This window comes from Conger conger, chromosome 14, assembly GCF_963514075.1.
Source record: "Conger conger chromosome 14, fConCon1.1, whole genome shotgun sequence".
NCBI classification, from domain to species: Eukaryota; Metazoa; Chordata; class Actinopteri; order Anguilliformes; family Congridae; genus Conger; species Conger conger.
The window spans coordinates 18407704-18429129 of record NC_083773.1 but is presented as its reverse complement, the minus strand read 5'-3'; the positions used below and the strand labels follow the sequence as shown (position 1 = coordinate 18429129).

At 45.8% G+C, this 21426-nt stretch overlaps 1 protein-coding gene across 1 annotated transcript in view; it reads right to left on the bottom strand.

The window, feature by feature from the left end:
* Window positions 1-21426, bottom strand: part of LOC133109391 (plexin-A2-like) — a 66450-nt gene that overhangs the window by 24228 nt on the left and 20796 nt on the right. Inside the window, exons 5-14 of the mRNA XM_061218715.1 lie at window positions 18368-18502; window positions 14663-14763; window positions 12028-12151; window positions 8585-8738; window positions 7991-8087; window positions 6625-6739; window positions 5462-5662; window positions 4950-5046; window positions 4209-4420; window positions 2128-2279 (exon numbers count right to left, since the gene is read on the bottom strand). Coding sequence (XP_061074699.1) covers window positions 2128-2279; window positions 4209-4420; window positions 4950-5046; window positions 5462-5662; window positions 6625-6739; window positions 7991-8087; window positions 8585-8738; window positions 12028-12151; window positions 14663-14763; window positions 18368-18502 — 1388 coding nt within the window. The remainder of the gene's footprint in view (window positions 1-2127; window positions 2280-4208; window positions 4421-4949; window positions 5047-5461; window positions 5663-6624; window positions 6740-7990; window positions 8088-8584; window positions 8739-12027; window positions 12152-14662; window positions 14764-18367; window positions 18503-21426) is intronic.

Below are 21426 nucleotides of genomic sequence, written 5' to 3'. Positions count from 1 at the left end.
TCAGGATACACACACACACACACACGCACACACGCACATGTACATGCACAAACACACACACACACACATTCACACACACACACACACACATGCACACGCACATGCACAAGCACACACGCACGCACACGCACATGCACAAGCACACGCGCATGCACACGCACACGCACACGCACACACACATGCACATTACATTACAGCTGATTAGACTAAGCATGGGCCAATCCCACCTGGAGCAATGTGGGGTTAAGGGCCCAACAGCTGCACTGATCTTATTGTGGCTACACTGGGGCTTGAATCATCAACCTTCCAGGTCCCAGTCAATCACCTTAGCCACTAGGTTATATGACTACAAAGTGTACACACGTGTACACACTTTGCTTTTAATTCTGGACATATTCCGTAATAATAAATCAGCACTAATAACCAGGAGCAATGTGGGTGAACAGACACAGAGTGGAGAGGGAACTTCATGGTGGGAATCTCAGTAACAGCAGAGATGCACAGATCTCTCAGAAAACATTCTAACATTCTAGCAGCACAGATCTGTCAGCCCGGCAGCATCTCTCAGTCTGGCTCATTCAGTTTCAGCCTTCATCCCGTCTCTGCGAATCCCAGAGAGAGGAACGGGAAATGTGTCCTCGGGCAATTTCACAAAAACAAGCGCAGTGGAAAAAGTCTGGCCTGGGGAGAGCAGTTTCTCAGCCCCGCTAACAGAGCCCGGACCTGCACACGGCAGATCGGAGCTCTCCGCAGAATCGCTCCAGCGTCAGCTACTGCAGCTCCGGGGAAACGCCTGCCGGAACGGCGGGTCATCTGAGTTAATGCAAGGCCCCTAGATATTTCAGCAGACCACGGTAACATGATGCAAGATTTGCAACGCGGTTTCTCTAATCACACGGGGGAAAAGACTGAAAATAGACTGAGAGTAATTAAGAATTCAACGTCTTTTAAAAACATAATCAGTAATTGCTACTAATTACTAAACACCACAAGCTAACAATATGCACAAACGTGTAACACTTCACACCAACAATCAAAAAACGACTATCCCTCGAGCCACATATTTTTAACTAATTAGAATTTTGTTGGCTGTTGAATTCAGATCCTGGTTTAGATTTAGGATTAAACCAACTGTGCTACAGTATATCCATGCTGCACTGAAACAGGTCTCCACACCCTGTAGATTGAGGACCATTTAAAAAACAGCTGTTCACTAAGGCTGGCTGCAGGCTGTTGCTCAGACCTGCACTTTAAACTTTACTTCATTTTGCACTTTTCATAAATGTCTGTAAAACAAATTTCTTTATGAAAATAAAGTAATATAATGCAGAATAAAACCTCATAACCCCTGCCTCACAGCACAGGGAAAATGCAATAAAACAGTAAGACAATAAAAATATGATTAAAACAAGAAATAAAAACAAAAACAGTAATAAAGCGAAACATCTCAATAAAAGCCTTTCTTTGAAAGTACGCTTTAAGTTTTAAAAGCCAGGCCTGTTGGGAGATCACTGATATTATAATATTCTGTGGATGAGCGCTTCAGTAGTCAGGGGTATGAAACATAAAGGCGACCCGGGTCTTGCTTTTAAAACAAGCTTTTGGGACAAAGAGTAGTCACAGTTTTTGCGGTGCACCTCAGGCTCAGAATCAGAATCAGAATCAGAATCAGAATCAGACTTATTAGTCATGTTATTTTGCACATGTAAGGGTTCCACATTAAAGAACACAACAGACACCACAGCAGACAGATGAGAACTAAAAACCTGGGGACACTGTACACTTATCAGGGGACACTATTAGACTGCTTATTGATGCTGCTGCAGCTAGACCATGGCAATGTCCAATGCTTCCAATGCAAAAAACATGACTGGTGTTAACTGTTTTAGCAGTAATATAAGACATAAATAAGATATAAATTGTTATGGTCTTATTTTTTCTCTTAAGTAGAAAATATGTTTGCTTGACAAGTGATTTCATACCCCACTGGCAAATCTTGAAATGAGTAAAACTGGCTGACCTCATTGGCAATATTTTAGTGTTATTTACCAAAATAATGTTATTTTAAAGACTAAAAGGCTGGTCGAGGTTGAATCATTCTTTAGTTTTTGCAGTGCATGGACTCACTGTTCAGCAATGACGTAGGACTTTCCCTGGGGGGTACAGCGGACCCCTGCCACCTGCACGTTCCCCATCAGCTCTGAGAGAGACAGCCCCAGGTTCACCCCCCGAATCGTCACCAGAGTGCCCCCCTCTGGTGGGCCAGCCAGCGGGGTCACCTATGGGGTGTGTGTGGGGGGGTCAGGGAGGGAGTGAAAAGGAGAGAGACATCACTTCATATGACTATTGTAAGAACTTTAACTGAGAAAAGCACTGAAAAGGATTGACACAGGCAACATAGTCATTGAGGTCATTGAGGTCATAGAGGCAAGCATTAAGAAGATACTTTATCCTAGAAAATTTAAATATATAATCTTCACCCAGACATTAAATGACAGAGGATTTGGAAATTTGAGAATTAAAGATTACATTACATTACATTAAAGTGAAGATGAAGGGAGAGAGAGTGAAAGACAGAGAGGGAGAGTTTTTATTTTCATGTATGGTTACTGTTCAGTTGTTTCTAGCCAGTCCTGTTCAATGTGAAATGTATGTTTTGTCTTGAATACTGTATGGTTTGGCAATACAAAGCAAAGCATTTTCTCATGCCAATAAAGCTAATTGAATTGAAATTGAGAGCTAGTGAGAGCGGTAGAGGACTGGCTCCAGGCCTTTAAAAGAGGTCAGAGGTCACACAGAGAGACACGGTTCCCAAGCTCCTCCAAGATCACGGCAAGATCCAAGTTTAAAGAAAATGAAATCAAGGAATTGAAGATTTGAGAGCGAGAGACACGAGGGAGAGGAAGAGAGAGAGAGGAAGATAAGAGGGTATCAGGAAGAGGAGGACACGGGAGAGAAATGGAGGAATGGGGGCTCCGGACACTCGTCTGTTTTCTCTGAGATAAGAAGAGCGACACGGACAGAGGAGCCAGACAGAGGAAAATTAGTTGCGCGCGTCAGAGCGAATAACTGCGGACCAAATATGGAGCCCTATATTCCCCTGACTTTGGAGCTCAGTCAGAACACTTTTCTGTCCCGAGACGCTGTGCTCATGTCTAGAGTGTGAACTGTGGACTCACAACAGATGGAGCTTCGTCAGCAGTTATGTTTGTTTGCTCTTTTCTCTCAGTCTGGTGTTTGGCCAGTGCTAATGTCTCCATATGGCTGTGATTATGCACACATGGGCTCCCTCTCTCTCTCTCTTTCTCGCTCTCACTCTCTCTTTCTCCCTCTCACTCTCTCTCTTTCTCCCTCTCACTCTCTCTTTCTCCCTCTCACTCTCTCTCTCTCTCCCACTGCTCGCGAACAGTTTCTTTTCTGCACTTTCTCGCCCCTCTCTCTCACTCAGTCTCTTACTCTCGCTCTGTCTCTAATTCTCTCCACTCTATTTCTCAGACTCCCACACATACGCACATGCGCACACACACACAGACACACACACACACACACACAGCAGGATCTGTCCCAGAGGTACTAAGTGCTGATTTAAAACCCACAGATTTAGCAGCTCCTGCATCAGACAGGTCACAAAGTCAGCACCACCTTTAGATATAAGTTTGGAGCAGAAAAACAGTGCGAGACCAGCACACTTCCTTTCTCTCTCTGTGGAAGCAATATTGTATAGCTGCAGTCCTATCTCTGTTTTAAGAGCTAGCATTCACAGTTTTGATATGGCTCGCAGCAGTGGTTCTAAAAAATTTTTGCCCAGACTTTACCCTCACCGCACGTCTCCTTTGTCTTTCTGCCCCCCACTGCTTCACAAGAACAAGAAAAGCTGTACAAGTTACATCACGACTCCTACATGTGGGGGGGCAGCCTTTTATAACAAAGACTGCAGTCTGTGTGACAAAGTGTGTGTGTCGGTTAGGCCAGAATGGGTGTGCAGAAAGCCCAATAATAAATAAAGGTACGAAACGTGCCTTAAAAGGTACAAATGCTGTTGCTGGGTTGGTACCCTATAGTTACTTTAAATTGTACCCCTAGCCAGCAATATATAATAAAGCTGTCCCTTTTTTGCTGGGGAAACATACTCATTTGTACCATTACTACACTTTCAGGGTACATTTGGAAAATGTGGTCCTTGAGGTCGCTGTGAGGTGGGCACACACCTGAGTGATGCGGGGGTAGAGGCACTTGGCGCTGCGGTCGGAGGGGTCCAGCCAGCGGGTGGCGGGGGTGGGGGGCGAGGGGGGGCAGTGCTGACGCAGAGTGCACCTCCCCCCCTCCCCCTCCCCGCTGCACCAGCCACAGCCGAACCTCCCGTCAGCCTTCAGACACGCCCCACAGCTCTCCCTCTGCGCCGCGCACTTGTACAGGTGCACTGTGGGAAACAAACAGAGTTAGGGCCCATTCCGACCCCTCATTTTAATCCTATGTTTCCTGTCCTCGGCAACCGAGGTCCGCCATCCTTAAGGATATTCCAACCCGTCAAATGTTGCTTTTAGGAGCTGGAGGTAGAAGTTAGGAACACCCAAACTTTCCCTCGAGCAAGGAACCCTGAGCGCATCCTTTGCAGAAGTATTGTTTCGGAAAACGTGACAAATAAATGATTAACCTGTGGGTCCACCTCTCCCCATCTACTGATGTTTGAAGGAGCAAAGGCATTGCATTTGCCTAATTCATGTTTTCTTGATTTCCCCATCTTTATTTCTTTTTCTCACCTCTTTTTCTAGCCTCTCCCGATAGGTGGAGCAAGGAGCAAGGAAAGGGGCAGAAAAAAGAGGTGAGGAATAAGGGATTGGAATGAACCTGTAGACTGGGAGGGAAATATGAGTGGCTGTCCGTGAGCAGGGAGGTGCCAGTGACAGAATCAGGAGCTGAGAGGGAAGGGGCTTTTATGTGCACTGTACCTTTAACTCTCTCCGGGTTGTCGATGATGAAATTGCCATTCCAGACCACAGAGAGATCCACCAGCAGATCACTGATTTTCATCCCCTCATAAATGTACTGAAGGACACAGAGAGAGAGAGGGAGAGAGGGAGGGAAAGAGAGGGAGAGAGGGAGGGAAAGAGAGATGATAAATGAGAGACGTGGGTGGGTAATGACCCACTATGTCCTTCATGTCCCTTATCATCCCTGATAGCTGTGTGTGAATGTGTGTGTGTGTGTGTGTGTGTATGTATGTGTGTGTGTGTGCGCATGTGTGTGTTGGTGTGTGTGTATGTGTGTGTGTGTGTGTGTGCGTGTTTGTGTGTATGTATGTGTGTGTGTGTGTGCAAGTGTGTGTGTGAGTGCGTGTGTGCGTGCATGTACGTGAGTGTGTGTGTGTGAGTGTGAGAGTGCGTGTGTGTGTGCGTGAGTGTAAGTGTGTGTGTGTGTGTGTGTGAGAGTGTATGTGTGTGCAGGGTTCTGGTTCCAGTACCGATGTGTTCTGGCACTGCAGACTGGTGCTGTTGAAGCGCAGGGCGGTGACTCTGTGGCTGGAGCCCTGGATGTGCAGCACACACTCGTACCCACGCTGGCCCGACTGCGGCTGGGGCAGGTTCCGCGCCCGCAGGGAGACGGGCTGGACCTCGCCTGCTGGGAGCACCATCTCGCCCGAACGCACCAGCTGTGGGCAGTCCTGAGGGACAGAGGGGTTGCCACGGTGGGTAATGATGACATCACAGTCACAGAAACGCACGGTGAGTCATATTAACCAGGAGCACTGCAAAAACCAAATATGTCTCAACAAGTATTTTAGTCTTAGTTTGAGACTAAGTAAAAATAAAAAAATTTATATATATATATATATATATATATATTTAAGTCTCAATCTAAAACTAAATACTTGTTGAAACAAGATAATATTTTATACTTGTGAGAACAAAAATAATACCTTATTTTAATATGTATTGTAACAAGACAAGACTTTTTAAGACATTTTGAAGTCATTTTTTGCAGTGTGATAGTCGCAGAAGGAGACCAGGGACGTGTTTATGGGCTCAAGACAACATACTGAAGCTCTGAAAAAACACTTCAAACTCATCCTTTTTGATGGGAGTCATTTATTGCCAACATCAAAAGGCGGAATGAGTTCAGTGCACACTTCTCTCATCTCTGGGCTGTGAAGCCCTGGCTTTGGGTGCATAAAGACCCTCTTCAGTCTGTCCTCTGTGTAGTAACTGCAGGGAGAGGGAATCCAGGGCTATATCCCAGCCTTAAAGGGACCTTTGGACACAGTTCATGAGACCACCCTCCCTGTCTGCATTCTACAGCATGCTCAGAACACTGCAAACAAGTCCGTCTTAACAGGTGTTTTAGTCATGTAATGAGAATTCAAAATGTGTTTTTTCCCTTTTAAGTAGAAAATATTACCTCTTTTACCTCTTTTAGTTTAGTTTTTGCTTGTCCAGGGAAATTTGCTTAACCCATTAGCAAATCTTGAAATTAGTCCAAACTCATCAGCAATCTTTTGACTTATTTAGCAAAAAAGTAATAGAAGTAAGAATTTAAGTGGAAAAATAAGACTAAAATACTAGTGAAATAAAGAAGTTGTTCTTTGCAGGGTGTTGTAACGGTCCGTGGGAGCAGGGGGGGGCGTACCTTGGATGCGTTAACCCGGCCCTCCTGGAAGGAGCAGATGGAGGGGTTGTGGGTGCAGACGTGACGGTACTTACACCAGTGACAACGGAAAGGGCTGCCCACACAGGAGAGACACCTGGGAGAGACACACAGACAGACAGACAGTGAGTTAGACAGAGTTAGACTGACAGATATACAGACAGTAAGTCAGTCAGACAGACAGACAGTTAGACAGAGTTAGACTGACAGACAAGCAGGCAGACAGTAAGTCAGTCAGTCAGACAGACAGACAGTTAGACAGAGTTAGACTGACAGACAAGCAGGCAGACAGTAAGTCAGTCAGACAGACAGACAGTTAGACAGAGTTAGACTGACAGACAAGCAGGCAGACAGTAAGTCAGTCAGACAGACAGACATACAGACAGGCAGACAGAAAGTAAGTCAGACAGAATGACAGACAGAATAATACATATTTTAATCTCATTTCATTTTTATTTCATTGAGGGCCCGGAGGGGCCCACAGCCTCATAATCTAGGGGCTTTGATCAGACATCTGCACTGCCAGCTGTCTCACCCTGATGTTGGTGAACTCTCTTGGCTGTCTTATTCGCAGAGACCTCTTATCAATCTTGCGGTTAACAGACATCATCATCATCATCATCATCATCATCATCAGCATCACCATCATCACCATCATCACCATCATCACCATCACTATCATCACCATCAACATCATCACCATCATCACCATCCACAGTCATTAAAATAATATGAAGGAAATTACTCCGCTGTTTCTCACAAAAGCATATCCCTAGTGTTGCTCAAATGTGTCCATGGCGACTGTGTCACCTGACCTGGTCATTTGTTCAGCTGCTTTTCTGGCACTACATCCCAGCCTTAGGCCTATAGCCTGAGCAGACAGAGTCAAGCTTCAGCTTTGAATTGATCTCCTGTAAAATGTAACCTGTTTATGTCATCCCACATTAGCCATTAAATCATAAAGTCACTCACTCGGCTTATCTGAACCAAGGTTATCAAATAGACTGATTTAAACTGGGGTTATCTGTCATACCAGACTGGCTACATCAATAATAATCTTCTCAAATTGATTTTTCGGTTAGAGTGCTCTGAGGTAGAGGCTATAGATCAGGCTGATCTATACTGGGTAGATTGGCCTGGTCTGAAAATGGATTACCTCTGAAATGATTTTATTAAAAGGAGTGGGTATTTAGGAGTGGGATTTGGCACAGGGAGAGGGTGTTTAGGAGTGGAGTTTGGCACAGGGAGAGGGTGTTTAGGAGTGGAGTTTGGCACAGGGAGAGGGTATTTGTGGGTGGGGGTTGGCACAGGGAGAGGGTATCTGGGGGGTGGGGGTTGGCTCACTCACAGTTGATGGACACTGCAGTTGTAGAACTTGACCTCTGTGCTGGCCAGCATCTGGCCCGTTTCCACAGAGTTTAACTTCAGCTCAACACTGAACCAGTCTGGAAAATAACAGCACAATAAGCCTATACCAGTCATTTTAATGCATATTTTATAATAACAATTCCCAGCATCCCATTCCCATACTATAGATACAATAAACACATTAACCAATAATCAATAAACAATAATCAACATTAATTCAGCCTCCCACGGCAAACCGCGTATAAGCCCCTGACCTATATCCTGTCAGGACAGGATAACCTGTATTCAGACGGCTGATTACTTGTACAAGAAATACCTGAAAGTTACCTTGAGAGTTTTGTAGGTTATTTTGCATTCTGGGAAATAAACCCAGTATGTCTGAAAGCTTTTTTCATTCCTGTGGCACCAGTCAGATTACTGTGTGCTATGCCATGGGATGCCAGCTATAATTCCACCACAGATGTTGAGTCATAAAGACAAAAGCTGTCCCGGAATTTTCACACAAGCACATTAATAACTATAATGGGAATGAACTCAGCCAACTATGTTCGTGTTTTTTGGGGTCACCTCGCACCTCTGCCGGCGGGGACGAGGGGGACCTCCTTAGAGGGCGGAGACATGCAGGCGATCTGCGTCCCCCTGACCTGTGCCTCCACCTCCATCAGGTCCCCGAAAGAGCAGGTGACCCCCGCCGAGAGGTCAGGGACGTTACCCACGGTTACCAGGAGCTGCAGGGGGGGGGGGGGGGGAGTGAGTGACAGACGGATCAGAGGGGCTGAGCACTTACTGCACACCCTCAGAAATAAAGGTTCTGAAAAGTGGCTAAAAAGGTTCAAATCGCTGTTCTAGCTGCGTTCTGAGTGGTTTTCAGATATTGAGTTTTAAAGATACCAAAGTGAATGGGCTCCAAGCAGATACAACCTTTTAAATGCAGCAGTTTAACTTTTAAACAGTATTTTTTATAGGGCACACATGTATTTAGTGCCCTATAAACAACATATTTATGATAACATATTTATATAGTCACAAATGTCAGTTAGAACCTTATACGATGTTGAAATACTTTTTGCACCTAAAATTAAATCTGTAGGGTACCACCTACACCCCTAGCCAGCATTTGTACCTTTTTTGCTTGGAAAACATACTTATTTGTACACAAAGAGAACATGTACTGTACTTTCAGGGTACATTTGAGAAAATTGATCCTTGAAGACAAAAATGTACCTCCGCTGTACCTTTATACCTGAGTCTGTTAAATATTGAAAAGTACAAATTTACATTTTACACAACACCAGTCTCTCAATGAGCTTCAATTTACAAAACATACTACATACTACATGCTGCAGACAGCAGCCACCTCATCATTAATTACCTTCCAAAGCTGCGCTCTTTCCATCTCCCTCTCTCTCTCCCTCTCCCTCTTTCTCTCCCTCTCTCTGTCTCTCTCTGCTCTGATGGGACATAGTGAATGACAGATGGAAGAGAGGGGCTCTACTCTTTCATATAGGTGACATCACGGCTCATGAGCGATCTGAAATGGACGGAGATTCTCATCTCCTCACAAACACATTTTTAAAACACCAACTAAGAGCACCAATTAACAAAGAGCTACAAAGCACTCTCTCCATAGTCAGGTCCCTGCATTAGTTCCTACCCAAGTCTGTTAAATATGGAAAAACATAAATTTACGTGCCATAACTCTCTGAATGACACGTCAGGTTTGATTCATGAGATGGGCTAACGGCGACCGCTTTGTCGCTAATTACCTTCCAAACCTGCGCTCTCTCTCACGTTTGATGAATCATACAAAAACAAAACAAAACAAAACAGGAAGTGCTTATGGAGAAGACGAAAGGAAAAATCTTCAAGGGCGTCAGAGGGAGAGCTGGTGATCAAAGGCAGACCTGTCGGAGTGTAACCTTCACCGGTGAAAACCGGCTTCTCTGGGTACAGTACGAGCCACACATTTAATATTAGATTGGATTCAGCAGATAAACTGTCAATGACAAGTTGGCAGTTAGGAAACTTTCATAAGGGCATGCAGTATATAAATGTTTCGACAAAGAAGTAAACTAGAATGAGTTCACTAGTGCTTTAAATACAAATGTCTAGACTATTTCTAACAATTTGGAATGTTTATCTTTTCTACAGCACCTTTACCTAAATAATATGCATAGTCTCTGCACAGTCAAAGTTATCATCATACCATTTATGGATCATTCATTCATTATCCTAACCCGCTTATCCTGAATAGGGTTGCAGGGGGGCTGGAGCCTATCCCAGCATACATTGGGCGAAAGGCAGGAATACACCCTGGACAGGTCGCCAGTGTGTACCGGAGTACCCGGAGGAAACCCACGCAGACACGGGGAGAACATGCAAACTCCACACAGAGAGGCCCCGGCCAACGGGGATTCGAACCCAGGACCTCCTTGCTGTGAGGCGGCAGTGCTACCATTTATGGATGGCACTGTATATTCTTTATTTTTTTTAATGAGATTCGATTTTTCAAGCACCAGGGATTGTTAACATGAGAAAGGGCTTCTCTCTCAAAGGGCCACATTGTCCACACCATGCAACCATGAATATCGCACTAATTGTTAATCATCCACAATAAATTTGCCCCAGGCCATAGACAAGCTTGTATGACCTCTCACACTCAGTCACAAACACACACACATACACACAAACACGCACTCACGCACACTGCTCGTAATCACCTTTCCCTAATTACTTCCTGTGCTGTTTTTATGACAGGTCCACGCGGTGTGTTATTGAAAATTACAGATGAAAGGTTAGTGCTATCTTTATGATATTGCGTCAGAATGCCACAATCATCTGTCCCTGCACAACACACTCCCCTGTCCCCAGCGTGGGACTGTTGCCATGGTGACGTCATGGTGATGGCTTTGGGTTATAATGAGATATGAAACTGACAGGTGACCCTGTTGTTTGTTACATTAGCCTGTCCCCTGGCTCTGCCCGAAGCTAGCCTGCCTCAGTCACCGTGGTAAACATCAAAACTAGAGGGAGCAGCTATGAGGAGAAGAATACATATATAATATGTTACATTATATTTTATTCCGGCGGCACGGATGGTGCAGTGGGTAGCACTGCCGCCTCATAGCAAGGAGGTCCTGGGTTCAAATCCCGGTCAGCCGGGGCCTCTCTGTCTGGAGTTTGCATGTTCTCCCCGTGTCTGCGTGGGTTTCCTCCGGGTACTCCGGTTTCCTCCCACAGTCCAAAGACATGCAGGTTAGGCTGATTGGAGAGTCTAAATTGCCCGTAGGTATGAGTGTGTGAGTGAATGGTGTGTGTGCCCTGCGATGGACTGGCGACCTGTCCAGGGTGTACTCCTGCCTTTCGCCCAATGTATGCTGGGATAGGCTCCAGCCCCCCTGCAACCCTGTTCAGGATAAGCAGGTTAGGATAATGAATGAATGAATGAATTAATATTTTATTCCACGATTAAATTTGGCTTGGCTAAAAATATTAGTTTCTGGTCAGCTTTATACTTGAGTGTAGGTGTTTCTGCAGTTACAAATTACTGTCGGAGGGTGTTGTGGAAGATGGCAGTAAGCTGTGGCAGGGGGCAGGACTGTGAGAGAGGGGCGGGGTCTGGATGTGGCAAGGGGCAGGGCTGAGAGAGAGGGGCGGGGTCTGGGTGTGGCAGGGGGCAGGACTGTGAGAGAGGGGCGGGGTCTGGGTGTGGCAGGGGGCAGGACTGTGAGAGAGGGGCGGGGTCTGGGTGTGGCAGGAGGCAGGACTGTGAGAGAGGGGCGGGGTCTGGGTGTGGCAGGGGGCAGGACTGTGAGAGAGGGGCGGGGTCTGGGTGTGGCAGGGGGCAGGACTGTGAGAGAGGGGCGGGGTCTGGGTGTGACAGGGGGCAGGGCTGAGAGAGAGGGGTGGGGTCTGGGTGAGGCAGAGGGCAGGACTGTGAGAGAGGGGCGGGGTCTGGGTGTGGCAGGAGGCAGGGTTATGAGATGGGTGGGTTGGGCAGTTTTGGGCGAGGCTCACCGGCAGGCTGGGCTGTGACACGGCCACACTGTCGGGGAACACGCTGATTCTCACACACTGCTCCACAGAGACGGAGAAACGGAAGGGCTCCTCAGCTCGAGTGCAGAACTCCCTCCTGGAGCACCTGGGACAGAGGAGAGGGGGCTGGTCAGCACTGTATCTCTATGTCTCTCTCCCACACTCCATCTCTCTCTCTATTACTATATCTCTCCCTCTATCCATCTCTCACTCACTCTCTCTCTCTGATCATTCTGTCTCTCTCTCACTCTTCATCTCTCTTTTTCTCTCTCTCTCACTATATATATATATATATATATATATATATATATCTTTCTGTCAGCCCCCCCCCCCCGCAATGACACAGCAACACCACCCCCACACAAAGCAAGAGGGCAAGTAAGGCAAGGCCAGGTTGAATTCAGGAACATGCTGGTCCGATGGCCTAACCTGCTCCTGTTGCAGGAGTCCAAATGGGACATAGTCATCTAATAAGCTCTCCTCACACTGTTTGCTTTGATCAGCACCTGGCCCTACACCCACCCACCATCTCCTGGGTCCTACCCATGCTCTGGTGTGAGGCACAGTACTGGAGACTGAAGCACAGAGCTGGCAGTGACCTTTGACCTCTTACATATAAGACAATTAGCAACAATCTGCTGCCAGCTCAAACCTAGAAGGAAAATCACCCATTTAATAGCAGCCACCTCAACAGCAACCATCTCAAATTAAGGAAGAATAAGGAAGAAGAATCGATGGCCCGAAGGGTTCAATCACTGTTGGCCAGCTCGATTTCACTCCTGCAAAAATCATAGATTCTACTGAACAGGCATCAAACCGACGACCTTTTGTGCCGCCAAGCATGTGGAACCTACAAGCCCTTCTCTTTCCCCCCTCCCCCTCCCCCTCCCCCTCCTCCTCGTGCACGCGCTCAGTGCGGCTCTGCCGGCTGCTGTTGAAAGACCCTGGCACTCGGCACGGGGGAGATGTGACGGCCTCTAAACAACGCTTCGGGTTCGATTCACACGACAGGCTAACGGCTAATGTCCCTAATTACCGCCCAAACCCGCGCAGCCCCAACTCTGGTGAAGAAACAAAGAAGAAGAAAAACATAAAAAACGAGAAAAAAAATTGTTTACGGAGACGAGGGAAAAAAATGAACATCTTCAAGGGTGTAAAAGCTCCGGTGATCAAAGGCGCAGGATATAACCTTCAGCAGTGGGAACGGGACGCACGGTGCATGGCACGAGCCTAATATTCAGAATTAAATCTGACTCTGACAAACTGCCAATCACACTTACAGCACTATTCCTGCCCAGTTCTGCAGGGTTCAGGAGTGATAGCTTCATATCGGTCACCTGTCAATCATACCACATGCTTGTAAGAGCAGAGGTCATTGTCAGTTACATATACAGTGCGGTTTTTCAAGACTTGGACAGTGGACACAATTTTAAAAGACTCTAACTCCGTCGTTCTCTAAATACACTCGATAGGGCGGCCTGTAGCATAGTGGTTAAGGTAAATGACTGGGACCCGCAAAGTCGGAGGTTCGATGCCCAGTGTAGCCACAATAAGATCCGCACAGCCGTTGGGCCCTTGAGCAAGGCCCTTAACCCTGCATTGCTCCAGGGGAGGATTTTCTCCAGCTTAATCAACTGTACGTCGCTCTGGATAAGAGTGTCTGCCAAAATGCCTTTAGTGTAATGTAATGTAATGATATGGATGTACATTAAAGATTTCAGTCTGCATTTTACATCCATGTATTTATATCCATCTGGAGTGAATCATGTAGGAATTACAGCCATTTAAACTAGTGTCACTGTCCAAATACGTATGGACCTGACCTTACAGTATATGGTTCTAGCAAAGCACAACTAAAGGCAATCATTATACTCATTAATTAATTAATAGTAGGCAAAAATATCAGCAATCGTAGCAGGTGTTTTGCTGCTTCTGTGTTCTCGTACACTTGAAATCCCCAGCTCATCATGTGACCACTGCCCAAGGACCAGTGGTCTCCAAGGACAACGGCAAAACACATTTAATTAATTCAGTTTTAATTACTGGAACACTAAAAGCTGCAAAGACTCCCTTGAGTAAATAAGGTTCAGGTGTCGAGTGTTCCTAAACAGACTATTCCAGTGGGAGAAGGAAGGTACCATAAAAATACACTGTGTGTATTTGTACCCTACATGTCTGGGTCACTGTGTAGAACAGCTTGACAGGACAGAGGCAGACACACTGGGGGTTTTCAGGACCAGTTTCAGGACAATTCTAGATAAAGTAAATTTTAGTGGCAGAAAAAGGCAAGCATTGCCGGGCTGGATGGGCAGTTCTCGTTGTTTTGTGTTGTGTTATGTTGTGTTTATAGCCTAATGGCTATGGTGCTTGACTGGGACCTGAAAGGTTGGTGGTTCAAGTTCCAGTGTAGCCACAGTAAGATCTGTGCAGCCGATGAGCCCTTGAGCAAGGCCCTTAACCCCATATTGCTCCAGGGGGGATTGCCACATGCTTAGTGTAATCGACTGCAAGTCACTTTGGATAAAAGCATCAGCTAAATAAGTGTAATGTACTGTAATGAATGCAAACCCAGGGGCGCTCCTGGGTGTGCGTTACCTGTAGGAATGGGGGGGCTCACCTGTTGTGGAGGACACACCAGCCGCAGTGGGGGTCACCTGAGGTCAGGCACTCCCTGCAGGTCCCATACTGCTCACATGCTGCAATGGGCACCTGTACAACCTGCAGTAACATAGCAACACAGGTCAGAGGTCATCTGTACAACCTGCAGTAACATAGCAACACAGGTCAGAGGTCATCTGTACAACCTGCAGTAACACAGCAACACAGGTCAGAGGTCACCTGCACAAAGGTGTGGAAAACAGAGAAACACACACACACGCACACACATACATGCACACACACACAATATCCTGGGGAATCTGACAGCAGAAACGCAGTACAGAATAGATAGCGGGAGCGTGGCAGTTTACCATCTCTGACACCCTGAAACCTAAACACAGGCCCACCCGGCAGATCTCTGATGCCTTTTGTTAAACAGACTCACAAATACAAGAACTATCAATTACAGAAAAGTGGCTTTCCTCATTCACAGTGGAGTGCCAAGGGTGTGATATCATGCAGTGACAGACTAACTGCTATAATAACAGGTCATGCTAGAAAACATTTTCATTCCATCTCTTATAATAATGTTACCCTGAAATTAATTAAAGCAGGGACCAATCCCACCGGAGCAATGTGGGGTTAGGGCCTGGACTCAAGGGCCCAAAAGCTACACTGATCGTACTGTGGCAACCTGAACCTCCAACCTTCCAGGTCCCATTCAAGCACTTTAGCAACTAGGCTATCAACTACCCCATGATAATGTATTCAAACAATGTCAGTTGCAATTATGGTCCACAATTTATGCTTGGAAATCGCAACTGAAAAAGGTAAAAGTTCTCAGTCACCAGTCAGACAGAGACCTTGACCTGAATTTGTTTGCATTGATCAGGTGTAGAATCTGACAGCAAATTTTTATCTTCTTTGTTGAGTGGTAAACGTTTTACCCGATGAATGCACAAGAGACAGGAAGTGAAGTTGAGGGATGGTGGGACCCTTATATTATGTTAAAATTGTATGACCGCTTTCATGTTTAGGATCAAATTGACCACAAAAGATTGAATTGACACAAAATCATTGTACAAGAAAGATTTTGATGCTATATGTGTAGTCCATTCCATTCCATTCCGTGCTCATGAAGGCAATGGGGCCAGAAAAAGCTAGAGCCACAATGTCTGATATTAAAGCTGGCTGTTATTCGCAGTGCAGTCCCTCAGTGCCAGCCTCCAAGAGCAATTCTCCCACAATGCAATTCTCCTGGACGTCCTCATCTTGCTGGAGGACACTGTTCCCCTTTAAAAAAGCAGACTAGATTCCAGACCATCCCCACGAGCGACTCTAACAGGAGTTGATGAAGTAGAGCAGAGATTCACAAAACTTTCTGGAAGGGGAGGGAAGTGGTGCTAGCATTAAGTGAACATTAATCACTCTTTGATCTCCTGAGAACTGCCAACTCCCCCCAACCTCTCCCTGCCCTTTCTTATGCCCTACAGTGAGATGGTCAGTAGAACATGGCTGCAGAACTCTCTTATTTGGGTCAGGGATCTGGGAGGTGCGAATAAAATCTTCGCAGGGGTCAGATGAGTCACTGATTTGGGCCAGAGTGACTGAGGGCGAGCAGGGGTTGTTATTAATGCTTAGCTTCAGCTACGGACTTCAACAACTGAAGTAATGACACTATGTTCATTTTGTACATGTTCTACAGAGCATGATCCTGTGAATGCTACAATATGTTTGTGTGAGTATTGTGTACAGAAGAGCAGTGTGAGTATTGTGTACAGAAGCGGTGTGAGTATTGTGTACAGAAGCGGTGTGAGTATTGGGTACAGAAGCGCTGTGTGAGTATTGTGTACAGAAGCGGTGTGAGTATTGTGTACAGAAGTGGTGTGAGTATTGTGTACAGAAGCACAGTGTGTTTATTGGGTAAAAGTCAGCTGTGGGCGGGCGCAGTTATTCTGCTTACTTCAACAATGGGAAGTGACAATGTGTGAAAAGCAGAGGCAGGTGTTCTTAAATACCCCACACAGGTGGGAGGAAAAAGGTGCCATGTTTGATCTGCAGAGTCTGTTCTGGAGTCTGGAGCAGATCTAGGAGCTTTTTGCCTGTATTCTGCATCTGTGAGGCTGTACCAGAGACGGCTCCAAAAACATTCACAGCACAGTTTTTCTGTAACGCCTGAGACTGTAGATTCTGTCGGGAGGAATACAGGAAGGGGCATTGGCAGGATTTTAATTGATCAGGAACACACATATACACACACACATATGCACACACATGCACACATACATACACAAACGCATACAGAATGCAGGAACACACACACACACACACACACAACCTCAGCACATCATCATATATCAGATGTTCAGCACTCTCACATGCAAAAGGTAAAAACATGCCCTGTGTGTCAGGAATGACTGCATTCTCTTCATCACATTACAGTATATATTCAAGACATTTAAAGCACCTTGTAAACCCAGGTGAAAGAACACATCTGCTCACTGCAGCATACTGCTCCCGTCACTAAGCTGAGAAATGGCCACATAGAACCACGATAACGGCGTCGCAGCGGGGAACGAATGATATAGGTCTGCTCTGTGTCTGCTGATATAAACCCTTTACAGACACCACAGGGTGATATCCCCAATGCCAGCTGAATCCTCACAGAGGACAAAAGCACCATCTAGAGGCTGTGTGTTTCTGCTGTTATTACTGACAGAGGCACAAAACCTCTCTGGAAAATAGGACAGTTTTACCCACCAGTCCCACATACTGTCATGCAAGATGACAGCTGTATATTTTAAAGAAATTGTTCACATTATGTTAAATTAAATTTGAATTGTTTTGGGGGTGCTTTTCTCCTGAATGACTAGAGGACATCACCAGACCAGAGAGAGAATATGTACACTACAGCATCAGTAAAAGCACCAGTGTAGGTGACCGTGCCAACCTACAATCATGACATAAGTGAAAATACATCCGATAACAAACCAATCAGTATATCAAGTATATAGGGTTGAATGAGAACCAATCAGGAGCCTGAGGCAGCAGGCATTCAGAAGGAGGCCGGTGGTTTTGCTGTCCAGACTAGCGTGAATCCTTCCCCCCAATTTGGGGATCATAGAGACAGGCATCGTGACCATGGAGGGATGAGACAGCCAGCCTGAGTGATCCGGCTAAGCTATGGTCTGAGAACGGTTAGAGGGTAGGCCTGAGCTGAATGTGTTATCTGGCTCACAGTAAACTGCCAGTGTCTCCACTCCACACTTTAACCCAACATGCACTGCCCCAGCATGGGGGCAGCTATACAGCAGTAATCCACAGGAGCCTGGCTGACCTCACTCTGACAGGACAACCCTAACTGTGTTCAGCTGCTAGGCATTCTGGGACAGGCTTGGCTAATGGAATAGACCAGATTTGAGAGTGTGTGTGTGTGTGTGTGTGTGTGTGTGTGTGTGTGCCTGATCTGTATGCACATATGTGTGTTTGAGTGTCTGTATGTACGTATTCATGTATGTGTGTGTGAGCATGTGTGAGTGCTTATGTGTGTACTGTATTTGTGTGGGTGTCCACATGTACTTGTGTATGTGTGTGCATGTGCGTGTATGTGTGTACTGTATTTGTGTGAGTGTGTGTGTGTGAGTCCGTATGTATGCGTGTGTGTGTGTATGCGTGTGTGTGCATGTGTGTGTGTGAGTACGCAGGCCTCTGTGGGACCTCTCACCTCTCTCTCGGACATGACGTAGATGAAGTTGTGGTCCAGCGAGAAGGCCATGTCTCGGAGGACCGGACTGCCGTCGCCGAACACTGCCAGCGTTTCGTATAGCCCCCCGCCCTGAGGGGCACCGTCCACTCGGATCTGAGGGGAGAGTGAACACCAGTCAGCGTGCATGCTGGGACAGCACAGATCCTCCAGCGTAAGCAGATGGTCAGCTCCCACCTTCTTCCAATCCTTTCTTTTTTTCCTTACTCACACACTTGTGCTGCACTGCAGTTTATGAATATTTATGCCTGAAGCATTGTTATAAAACCCCCTTATGAATATTCATGAGGAAAAACAAATTGCAATGCATTTTTGGCTGAGGGAAAAACTTTATAGGCTATACTTAATGTCAGGGCTTAAAAAGCTGACTTCGGACACCCAAAACCCTCAGGAATATGGGGACTATCGTTTCCTAGGTGATATTCCCCGTTCCACAGACATTGCAGTAATTGCACCCGCCACTGCTCCCATGATGCTATGCTTCAGTTGCACAGCGATGTGTGTGTTTGTGTGTGTGTGTGGAAGGTATCAGTTCTGGGGGGTCACTGATGTTGATCAGGGATCACAAGCCCTACCACATAATGGGATACTCTTTCATTTTAATTTAGTTTTCTTCCAGAAAGAAGGACGCACAGTGTCATTGATGCAAAGCAACACTCTTGTGTAACACCCACAAATTTCAGCTAATTGAGCGCAAATAGCTCCCCCTTGTGGAGAATCTTCAGCCTGAGTGTGTGAGTGTGTGAGTGTGAGTGAGTGAGTCTGTGAGTGTATGAGTAACTCAGCGAGAGAGTGTGCGAGTGAGTGAGCGAGCTAGAGAGTGTGCGAGTGAGTGAGCGAGTTAGAGAGTGAGTGAGTGAGCGAGTTAGAGAGTGAGTGAGTGAGTTAGTGTGTGAGTGTATGAGTGAGTGAGTTAGTGTGTGAGTGTATGAATGAGTGAGTGAGATAGTGTGTGAGTGTATGAGTGAGTGAGTTAGTGTGTGAGCGAGTTAGAGAGTGAGTGAGTGAGTTAGTGTGTGAGTGTATGAGTAACTGAGCGAGTTAGAGAGTGAGAGTTAGTGTGTGAGTGTATGAGTGAGTGAGTGAGTTAGTGTGTGAGTGTATGAGTGAGTGAGTGAGTCAGTTAGTGTGTGAGCGAGTTAGAGAGTGAGTGAGCGAGTTAGAGAGTGAGTGAGTGAGCGAGTTAGAGAGTGAGTGAGTGAGTTAGTGTGTGAGTGTATGAGTGAGTGAGTGAGTTAGTATGTGAGAGTGAGTGAGCGAGTTAGAGAGTGAGTCAGTAAGTTAATGTGTGAGTGTATGAGTGAGTGAGTGAGTTAGTGTGTGAGTGAGTGAGTGAGTTAGTGTGTGTGTGATTGTGTGTGAGTGTGAGTGAGCGAGCAAGGTCTACGAGGTGTTTGCATCTGAAAAAAGTTCATAAGAAAAGTGTGGGTTTACCTGACCTTGGTAAGCAGCACTTCGACAATGACTTGATTTGACCAAGAACTCAAACAGTCAAAATCAACAAACATTCAACAGTGCACGCCCTGTCCCCATGCAAAGACGTTTCTGCTGATGACAAACAGTGTGATCATAGCAGAGACAGAAACGCTGTCAAATCCAGCAACGGAATATGTGGGACAGTATGGGAACAGTCATTTTGAAAGAGAATGAAAGTCCATTAGCCCTCAACAGACTATTGTTGAGGTGCCTCCATTTTTATCACTCAAAATCAAAAGCTAGAAAAAAATTTCACAAATCACAGAAAGAAAATATTTCAGACAAAAATAACAATCAGCGAATCTTTGAGGGCTGGAAGACAGCTGCACAATGAATTCTGTCAAAATAAAAACAAAAAAAGAGGTACACAAACATAATCGGCGGTGACAGGAACCAAATGCTGAAAGATTATATGAGCGAAGCAAAAATAACAGCGCTAAATCTCTGTAACCGCATGCAGTTAATCAAAAGAAAGAAGAACAGGTTGTCTACATAAATACACGAAACCAACAACACTGCAGGAGACACTTTGCAGTAAAACCTCCTGCAAAGTATTCTGGGACATCCTGCAAGGCACTTTGAGACATCCTGCAAGGCATTCTGGGACATCCTGGTAGTTGGTCAGGCATAATTCCAGTTGCTTGGTCAGTCTGTGTCTGTTTAATGGGCAACACAAAGAAGCAGAGCAGAATGGGCCCAGCCATGGGCCCAGTAATCCATGAAGTGAATCAGGAAATATCTACCTGCATATAATACAGTGGGAATTATGAAAGTCACCTGGACTATAAGTATATAGATAAATAAAAACGTAATAAATAAGAACTTTTTTCCAACTACTCTTGGGAATGATTGTATCGTCACAACTGGAATTTCACTGAACCATCCATGGGAGTCTGTGTGGAAGGAATCCCCCTCAAACAGGACGTGTAATCAGTAATCTGAGTTTGTACTGTAAATATGGAGCTATGTAAATAACAAAAACAACTCACATATGACAATGTGAAATGTAAAATGATTTACAAACAAACCTCCACCAAGAAAATAACCTCCAGGCCAAAGACTGTGTGTGGGCCATCTGGTGTCAGAAAGCACGGAAATACCAGAGTACACTTGTTCAAACGTACAGTACTATAGCACAGCTTCCAAATTAGGCAGCTCAGGAGAAACGGAAACTGAAAACGCAAGTACAAATCCCCTGAGTTATGCAGTGCTATTTGGACATGAAATTCTTGGGGGTTATACCAACATCTGCCATATTGAAATAACTTGAGGCACAATCTCCTGTTTAAGAAACATCTTAGTGTTTCTGACATTTCTGCTGTGAAGGGCTCCCAGCTCGTTTAAAGCTGTGACCAGCAACATTAGCAGAACATCTGCACACAGCAATCACACACAGGTCGGTAGACTGCCGCTTTAGAGACACACACAGACACACACACACACACACACACACACACACACACACACAAGTCTGAATATGCACCCTGTCTTCCTATATGAGGACCTAACAGAGCTTGTGTCTTTATGTCAGAAGCACCTCTAAA